Here is a 9,935-nt window from a genome sequence, read left to right on the forward strand (position 1 = left end):
CCCTCTTTTCCATGATCATCAACCTCCCTAATGACCCCCATCTCCATGGCTCAGGTCAGGGTTATTATCTATGCTGAAAAAAATCCTACATTTTGAATCAGGCACCAAAACTTCACTCAAAGACCCCAATCTCTCTCTCTCTCTCTCTCTCTCTCTCTCTCTCTCTCTCTCCCTCTCTCTCTCTCGCTCTCTCTCTCATTCTCTCTCCTTCCCTCTCTCTCTCTATCTCTCTCTCTCTCTCTCTCTCTCTCTCTCTCTCTCTCTCTCTCTCTCTCTCTCTCTCTCTCTCTCTCTCTCTCTCTCTCTCTCCCCCCATACCTGCCTTGCACTCTCGTCTTTTTTTTTTCCACGCACCTCATCTTCATCTGTCTGTGCTGTTATCCTCTTTCCCCGACTCCTCTGTGATTTAATAGCTTTTTGTAAACCGTGGCCTGGACAGCGGTGCTGTGTTCCAGGCTTTTTTTTCCCCCTAATGTGAATGTGAAAGTATTGCCAGATGATTTAGAAACAAATGACCTAGTCTCTGTTTCTCTCTCTCTCTCTCTCTCTCTCTCTCTCTCTCTCTCTCTCTCTCTCTCTCTCTCTCTCTCTCTCTCTCTCTCTCTCTCTCTCTCTCTCTCTCTCTCTCTCTCTCTCTCTAGCTTGCTTGCTATTTCGGTTGTATTTTATTTCTACCTTTCAGAGTGTGAGCAAGTTGGTAATTTGGTGTTGTTGAATGAGAAAGTTTATAACAGAGATTGCTGCTAGTTCAACTCTCTCTCTCTCTCTCTCTCTCTCTCTCTCTCTCTCTCTCTCTCTCTCTCTCTCTCTCTCTCTCTCTCTCTCTCTCTCTCTCTCTCTCTGTGTCTCTCTGTGTCTCTCTCTGAACACTGTTCTCACAAAACAGTAGAATGACATTCCAGTTAATTTTTACTAAGCCCATCCATCTGCAAAGTGTACGTATATGTCAACAATATTAAGAGCAAGTGTCCAGACCAAACCCATCCCTAAGCCGAAATGACATATGCATATAGACAGCTGCAAAATACGTTCACATCATGCTATTAATGCTATATCTCACAATGCCATGCTTTTCTTTGCCTCTTGCCATCTCTGCCTCTCCACCACAGGTTCCTGGACATGGTCAATTTCTTCGGTCTGAGGCCAAAGTCGGGCGAGAAGGAAGTTGCCCCCGGTTACGTCTTCATGCTGTGGTACGAGTTCTGCAATGACTTCAAGACTACGTGGAAGCGCGAGAGCAAAAACATCTCCAAAGAGCGGTAGGTATTATGTCTGGATTGGTGTCACACTTGTGAGAGTCGTTTGGTGTTAACCAGGCAACCACTTGGCAAGAAATCTGGTTCAAAGCCCTGGCTGTATACCGGGCAGATCTGCACAAAACTACAGGGGTATCAGTGCCCTCCAGCAGGGAAGCCTTGTTCCTCTCATGCCCCTTCCTTCTCCTCTCCTCCGTCCCCCTCTCCTCTTCTCTCTTCCCATTCTCCTCCCACCTTCTCCCCCCTCCCCTGCAGCCTCCTTCCTCCCTCCTCCTCCTCCCCTCGCCACTCTTCCCCTTACCTCTCTCCTCCACCCTTCTCCTTTCCTCTCCTCTCCTCCCCTTTCCACTTTTCTTCTTCCCTCTCTCCTCCTTCCTTCTCCCCTCCTCCTCCCTTTCTCCTCCCTGTCTCCTCTCTCCTCCCCTCTCTCCTCTCTCCTCCCCTGCCTCCTCCACCTCCTCCTCCTCCACCTCCACCTCCTCCCCCCTCCTGCCCCGTAATCTCCGTGTGCTTTATCAGCGTTACTGGGAAGTGCTCCTCGCAGATCCGAGGTGCTCACAAGGATCTGCCCTGAGTGTTTGAAGTGAGCCATTCACACCATAACTGATCAGAGGGGATGTATTTTTCCCTCCCGAACCAGTCTCTCAATTAGTCACCAAAGCACTCGCTCGTTTAACACAAGCCAGATTGCCTGCCTTTCCTTCCCTTCCCTTCCCTTCCCTCGCTCTCGCCTTGGATTGTCGGCGAAGCCTATAGGCCTCCCTGCTGCCTCAACCCTGCTCCCCTCACATCACAACCACGAGTGCATTCCAATATGTGACCTTGCGTCCTCCACTTGTGCTTGTGACCTCACGTTTTGCTGATGCCCGGCCTCCGTGGAGAAAATAATTTTCCCTGCTGTCAGCCTAGCCCAAACATTTTTTGGGGGACTATTTTTCATTCACCATCCAGTTTGCACATGAGAAAATTACTTTACAATTGAACTTCTGCGAGATATTGAAACATAATGCTGTTGTCAGTGATATCATCACGACGTATTACTTCCTGGTACGAGGCCACAAGCGCAAGTTGAGGATGCAAGCAGGCTTGTACGAAATTCCGAATTGAATCAATTTCAATTCAAAGTAATGCCATAATACGAACACTAGGTGATGTCATTACCTTGAATTTCTTTGAATTTAATCTACACCACCCATTGAAAGTACATAGAACACCACCACCTAGTGTTCGTATTATGGCATTACTTTGAATTGAAATTCTTTCAATTCGGAATTTCGTACAAGTCTGGATGCAAGGTTGCATATTGGAACGCACCCTACAAGCTCCCAAATGAGCTCAAATGAAAACTTGTAGAGTAGACAGTGTGTAGACAAATGGAAATGGGTACTTTTCTGGGTGGGTTGGCGGGGGGTAAGAGGTGAGGGTAGGGAGAGACAGAGACAGAGACAGAGAGAAGGGGGGGGGGTCTGTATGTAACGGTAGGGACACATAGGAGGCGAAGCGAGCGAAGCGAAGAGAGGCGAAATCCAACCGTCATCAGGTCGTCGCGGTGAATCAAATGGAATGGAACAGTTATGTTGTTGATTTGATTGGGCCGCGGCAGGCAAATTCGCTCCTCATTTGCATAACATTAAACTTTCTTTAAGAATTTCGCTTCACTTCGCTCCTGTTCGCTTGCTTTCGCTTGCCTTCGCCTGTCTTCGCCTCTCTCATAGGAATGAATGGCAAAGTTCGCAAATTCGTGTGTATGTGTCCCTACCGCTAGGGTAGGGGAGAGGGTGTGGAGGGTTATTATGGCTGCTCGTGACAAAAAAAAGAGGGCAAAAGGCATCAAAGAGAAAGCTCAGGCTGAGGCGGCCTACCGCCCTGGTGCTGCGTGAAAGCCTGGGGGTAGATTTACGATGTTGCCTGTGACCTGGGGCATCCTGTCAGGAGGGTGGGTTGCAACACTCAGTGTGGACAGTGGTGCCACTCTTCTGCCCCCTCGGCTCTGGTGATAGGCCAGGGGGACCGTTTGCCCTCTCAAGGTCAAACGCAATAACTACTACTTACACAACGAAACTGAGGGAAAAATGCCTTCAAAGTCAAACGTGTTTTGGGTATATATAATGTGGTGATGTGATTTGCTAATAGATAGAGACCAGAAACCATAAGGCAAAGAGAATGTCATGGAGACAGTCTCAGGTCGCAATCACACTGGACTCGGATTTCTGCTTACAATCAGCGTTGCACGTCCAGCTGATTTATCAGCAGTGATCAGACCAAGCGCAAATCCGCTGCACTGGTTTACGTGTTAATTTGTAAAAGTACAACCTTTTCTGATGAGAGATTACAAGAAAGTCAGAATGTAATGGCCTTACCTATCTCAAGTTTTGGCAAAGGACGCGCTCAACTTCTTGGGAAAAACGAAAGTGCAGTACCACACACTAATGAAGGCTTGATAGCCGAAACGCGTTTGCTTTTTGGACATGGTGGTAATTTAAGTAAATAATGAGACGCAGTTTGTGAGTGCGGATTTTTCTTCCTTACCTATCTCAACACACATGCGCACAGACACATTTGCATACATACAGTATATCATTCTCTCTCTCTCTCTCTCTCTCTCTCTCTCTCTCTCTCTCTCTCTCTCTCTCTTTCTGCACACACACACACACACACACACACACACACACACACACACACACACACACACACACACACACACACACACACACACACACACACAGAGTACACACAGAGTACACACACAGAGTACACACACAGAGTACACAAGCACACATACAGAGTAGACAAATACGTGTACTTGCACTTAAACATTCTCACCCAAAGTGCTATACGCCTGTACCGCAGTCATGGCATCTTGTATAGATTAAGGATGGCACGAGTACTTTCTCACCCCTTTTGTTTACTGGGTACCCAGGCCTTACATCGCCCACAGCTGACAGCGCTTACGTCCAATTACCCTTATTTAAAACACAGCCCACTCCGCCCGGGTCCGCCATAAAACTTAAGCATTGTTTTTAAACCAGCCAATTATCAGACGGGCCAGCTGTCATTTTGTCTGTCCCCTCTCTCGCATGGGTTTTGTTTTTTCTTCTTCGCCACAGCCACACGAAAGCGTGTGGATGAGGGTGTTGTCACACAATGAGCGTGCCCAAGGGACGGCCCGAGCATGGCCACTGTTGCAAATTAACATCCGAGAGGAAAACTTTTACGAGGAGTCTGACAAGACTTCTGTCCACCCCGAACATCATGCAAAAAAGAAGCCCCCACACCCGCCCAAACTCCAGTCCTCACCACTCGGCCTTAAATTGGACGCATAAAAATGTCATCTTCCTTTTTTGTTCTCCCTCTCTCTCTGTCTCTGTGTCCATGTTCTCTCTCTCTCTTCTTTCTCTCTTTTTTGTTCTCATCTCCTCTTCTCCCCGGTCCCTGCTTTCTTTCTTTCTTTCTTTCTTTCTTTCTTTCTTTTTTTCTTTCTTTCTTTCTTACTCTGTTTCTTTCTCAGTCTCAAAGTCTCTCTCTCTCTCTCTCTCTCTCTCTCTCTCTCTCTCTCTCTCTCTCTCTCTCTCTCTCTCTGCTCCTTGACAAAAAGATGATCTTCTACTGGAGGGAGGTAGGGTACACTCGTACATCTCCTCTCCTCTCCTCTTCTGTCTTGTCCTGTCTTCTCCAGTGTTGCGAGACTGTCCTGTCCTGTCCTGTCCTGTGCACTGTTACTGTTCTCTTTGCAGTCTTCGCTGGCTTTGCTGAGCCTGGTCGAGCCGCTCTGATTTATGCAAGTGAACCCCGCCGAAGCCTCTGGTCTGGCTGTCATCGGCGGAGACTACAAAGCAGACACGCACTCCCCTGACTGCAACTGAATCTGAGCGCCGCAACCGATACACCCGCCCAGGGCAGCAGCTTTGGCCGGGCCCGAGACAAAGTCATATGAAAGGCCCCTCCCTGCACCCAATATACTGTGGTCCCAATTTACCCGCTCCCCCTTCTTCCTGGGCCCGGGACAGCGGACCCCTTTGCCCCCCCTCGTCGGCTCCCCTGCGCCGTCCCATCTCCCATCCCGGACCCTTTCTTCGGCCTGCTCGTGTGCTCGGACGACAAATGTGGTCGCCAGTGTTGATTGTCCCCATATGGTGTTTTATTCATTTATTTATTTCTGGTAAGGGTCCAGACCAGCCTTGGCGGCCCTGATCCCTTGCTGATCCCAGATCCCCCTGCAAGCAGATTGAACTGTCGTGTGAGGATGCATCTTATTGTGTTTGACAGTCTCCCGGCTGCCCCTAGGACTGATACTTATCTTCAATCCAGCGGTCAGTGTGTGTGTTTGTGGCAGATAGGGCTCATGTTGTTAAGATGAGAAGGATTGCTGGGCAAGGACACTGGATGATTGTTTGGAGATGATTGTTAGCCATGTGTAGAAGAAACTCTGTGTCAGTCTGTCCACTGGTCAGTCGGAATCTGGTTTGCATTTTTGTAGTGTTTTCATGAGACTGTTAGGTCTACTGTAGTTAAGCATCACTTTTTTTTCGTCAAGTGTTTCATTCAAGTGTGTTTTTCACCTTGTTATGGGTTGATGAACCACTTAAACAACTTTGGAAACATTATTTTAAAGCATCTATAGGCAGTTGCTAAGGTAACCGCTGAGATGCCTGCATGTAAACTCCACCACCATTAAAATGTTTTGACCTCCTCACATTCATTCCATAGGGTCAGCAGCAGTGTGAGTATGCCTAGTGTGGTTCTTAAAGTAAGATTTTCCTATGGCAAGTTTGCATTGCAATAGCTTCCATGTTGTCACTCCAGATTTTGCAGGTTTCAAGTGCGGTTTTCAGCAAACAGACCACAGAAGTGGCCGGGAGAGTCTTCGTCCTCCAGTTATTATTGACTAATTGAATCAACAATCACGATTAATGAACTTGAAAATGTTGCCCAGTTGGCCTCTGAAGCTGAAAAATGTCCCTGTGTGTCTGTCCTCCCGCAGACTTAAGGAAGCACAGCAGACGGTGCAGAAGATGACTGCTGAGAAGAGGGTGGAGACGAAGAAGATCAATGCTAACAGTCTGGTAAGAGCAGACCCACTCTTTCTTCTTCTCTCTCTCTATATTTCTCTCTCTGTATCTCTCTCTTTCTCTCTTTCATTCTGCGTTTCTTTCCACTCCATTCTGTCTTGCCCTCTTCTTCTTTTTCCCTTCTACAGTTCTTCCTTTGGTTTTCCTCCCCATCTATTTCACACCATTTGTCTTTCTACCCGTCCCAGACTTGTCTTTCTCCCTCTGTTTTTTCTCGCTTTGTTTACAAACGTCTCTGTCACGGCATCAAAGTGGTCGATCCTTACACTTATTTCTCTCCGCGTCTCTCTCTCTCGCGCGCGTGCCCTTTTTTCTGGGAATTTGGAACTTGTGTCTTTGGCACGTTAACTTGTCCCCAAAGTTTCTTTGATTCCGCCACGCTCTTCCCTAATAACTGTAAATCTTGCTGTTTCACTCAAACGGCGCAGAACAATTGAAACAGCTGAGCTGACACTCTAATTTAGTGTTTCTCAACGGGGGTGGTACAGCCCCCCAGGGGGCGTTGGAGAGCTCCAGGTGGGGCGTTGGTAATGATACAGCTGAGAGGGGGCGGTGCTTAGTTGCCATTGGGGGTCATTAGTCCATTTAACCAGAGAGGGTCAATGGGTATTACGAGAGAGGAAACTCACAACTTTTTCCTTTATTGTCAATATTATGTCACGAGTGGTTTCACACACTGCGTTTGGATTGATCGGCCGGCTGCATTGCTGTGATCACGACTGCTGTAAAGCAATTTTGTTAGCAAGATGCGAGCGGAGCCTGACTCATAAATGCGAAAGCTGTAAGAAATCAGAAGGACATAACTCCCAGGTTATCATTCATTTCATTTAAATCCACATTGGTTTCTCAGAACCCACAGTAATATTGTCAAGTTTCAGCCGACAGCGAGCACAATTGTCAGTTATTAGCGCCAGCCTTATGGGCCGCGCTGTCTCGACAGCGCTCCCTAGGTGAACTGCAGGCACGGGTTGGATGGCGACATTGGACACTGTATGTAAACCCACTGTGATTTACCTTTTTAATACTAAGGGGGGCATTGTCGGGCTAATGATGAAGTCAACAGGGCGTTGGTTGGCTTTGTAAAGAGGCCAAGGGGGCATTTGTTCAAAAAAGGTTGAAAACCACAGCTCTAATTCCGCTGTCTCTGTTCCTTTCTTTGACACCACAGAAAGAGAGGCTGCGCCAGAAGGAAGCCAGTGTGTCCTCCAGCTGAGAACGAAGAAGCAGAAGAGACAGAACGACACCCCTTCTTCTCCTGCATCACTCCTACACTTACTTCCTTCCTAGCCTTCACCACATGCCTTTTATAAGTAGCCATACCTCAGTCTTTCTAGTGTACTACTACAGAGGACCCACTCGCCTACAGTACTACCACAATGACACCACAGTATGTATACGGTGTACATACTACGTTGCAGTGGCCACCTCAGTATACTATCTAGCAGAGGCGACCACTGTATGCATACTGCGAAATGTACCATCTTGCAGTGGCCACTTCAGTAGGCCTATGCATACTATATACTATCTTGCAGTGGCCACCTCAGTATGCATACTGCATAATGTACTCTACCATCTTGCTTTGGTGACCACAGTATGCATATTGGGTAATGTTCTATCTTGCAGTGGCCACCTCAGTATGCATACTGCGTCCTGTCGTGCAGAGGCCACCTCAGTATGCATACTGCGTCCTGTCGTGCAGAGGCCACCTCAGTATGCATACTGCGTCCTGTCGTGCAGAGGCCACCTCAGTATGCATACTGCGTCCTGTCGTGCAGCGGCCACCTCAGTATGCATACTGCGTCCTGTCGTGCAGAGGCCACCTCAGTATGCATACTGTGTCCTGTCGTGCAGAGGCCACCTCAGTATGCATACTGCGTCCTGTCGTGCAGTGGCCACCTCAGTATGCATATTGGGTAATGTACTATCTTACAGTGGCCACCTCAGTATGCATACTGCGTCCTGTCGTGCAGCGGCCGCCATAGGATGCATACTGCGTCCAATCTTGCATAGCAGTGGACATCTCATTTGTAAGCCAGCCTCTTTTGCACATACAGTAGGTTCAACCTCCCCATCCCCTCCAGCCTCCGTAATTACAACACTGGACGTCTGTCAGAGCATTGGGGGACACTGTGGTGGTATCACATGGAGGACAAATGATAACTTGTGTTTGTAGGCCTTCTTATTTTTCTTCTTCTGAGGTACAGGGTACGTCCTCTGTGTTAATATCCTTATGCGGGATGCCATTTTTTTACTTAGCTGAAAAAAAATCTTAGTCTACAGCGCTGGTTGAGACATAAACTAAGTACACAGGGGATATCTTCATTAAAGAGCTATTTGAACACCAGATTTTATCAAGCTAACAGGAATATATATATGTATTCATTTATCTGAATAAGCAATCATACGATGAAGTGCTTCAGGGCAGGACTTGGCAAGACAAGAGCAATAATGTGTAAATATTCAATGTTCAAGATGACCCATCAAACTCTCAAACACGCTTACTTAACAGCATTCACACGTTCCTTTCACTCAGATTAGAAACACACACACACACACACACACACACACACACACACACACACACACACACACACACACACACACACACACACACACACACACTAACAAAACACACACATCATGTGCACACACACTCACACATGGTTGTAGACCCAGAAGTGTCATGTTGGATGAAACCCATTTGGTTTGATTTGTTTTTGTTTGTTTTGTCTGTGTATCTTTGTTGTTGTTGTTGTTGTTGTTGTTGTTGTGGTTGTGTATTTGAACCAGGCTGACCCCTACAGGAAGCCGACCAGCTACAACTGGTCATCTCTACACCTCAGTGGCTACCAGAGAGAGTAGAGAGAGAGAGGTTCCATTGGCCCATTGTTTCCTGGTTCTATTATTGGGGGGGAAATCCCCCTTTAGGCAGACCTAGGCAGACCTGAGGACTGTTCTATTCATTCTAGGAGCATTATGACACGCCCCTTTAGGCAGACCGGAACCTGGTCACGTTAGGTGCCCATAGAAACCTATTACATTGGCATATCTCTATATCCTTAAAGAATCTCTGGTGGCTACTACTGCAGTCTGGCTCTCTCACACACTTAACGACTTTACATTCCCCTCTCAAGAAAATTAGAGCGTAACTCATCTGGTGGTTTGTGTTGTGTGAGTTGCAAAAAAAAAAATACAGCAGTGGAGTTTTCTGCTTTCACTCTGACTCTTGTCACAAATGTCTGTTGAAATAGGTGCGTGGTACTTTTTCCTCGTCTTCTCATGATCTGCAAAGGCCTGTTCTGTAGGCACTGCCTTGCTTTCCTCAAGCGGCTGTGGTGAGCTTGCAGTTTTTCTTAGCCAAAAACTGGTACATGACCTGACATATTGCACCTTTTGCACCTCTTTTTAATCTTCTATGCAATACTTTGAGTTTGTTCACTGTAAAATACATGAATTCACACCGTAGACTGGAACCCATACTCATTTTCAATTTTGGAGAGATGGATAATATATTTATTTTAACTAAATGTTTCTATGATATGCTTTTGAATGTTAGCGAATGGTAGAGAATTTCCTAAGGTGGCAAGGAGGACCCATATTTATATGTAAA

At 47.0% G+C, this 9,935-nt stretch overlaps 1 protein-coding gene across 3 annotated transcripts in view; it reads left to right on the forward strand.

Annotated features, from left to right (window-relative positions):
* The window catches only part of LOC134434954 (formin-like), a 197,962-nt gene extending 189,755 nt beyond the window's left edge, over positions 1-8,207 (forward strand). For all 3 annotated transcript variants that reach the window (XM_063183646.1, XM_063183644.1, XM_063183645.1), the window contains 3 exons: positions 1,110-1,259; positions 6,238-6,319; positions 7,494-8,207. In XM_063183646.1, coding sequence (XP_063039716.1) covers positions 1,110-1,259; positions 6,238-6,319; positions 7,494-7,538 — 277 coding nt within the window. In that variant the 3' untranslated portion in view covers positions 7,539-8,207. The remainder of the gene's footprint in view (positions 1-1,109; positions 1,260-6,237; positions 6,320-7,493) is intronic.
* Positions 8,208-9,935: the final 1,728 nt, after the last annotated feature.

Source organism: Engraulis encrasicolus, chromosome 19, assembly GCF_034702125.1.
Source record: "Engraulis encrasicolus isolate BLACKSEA-1 chromosome 19, IST_EnEncr_1.0, whole genome shotgun sequence".
Taxonomy (NCBI): Eukaryota; Metazoa; Chordata; class Actinopteri; order Clupeiformes; family Engraulidae; genus Engraulis; species Engraulis encrasicolus.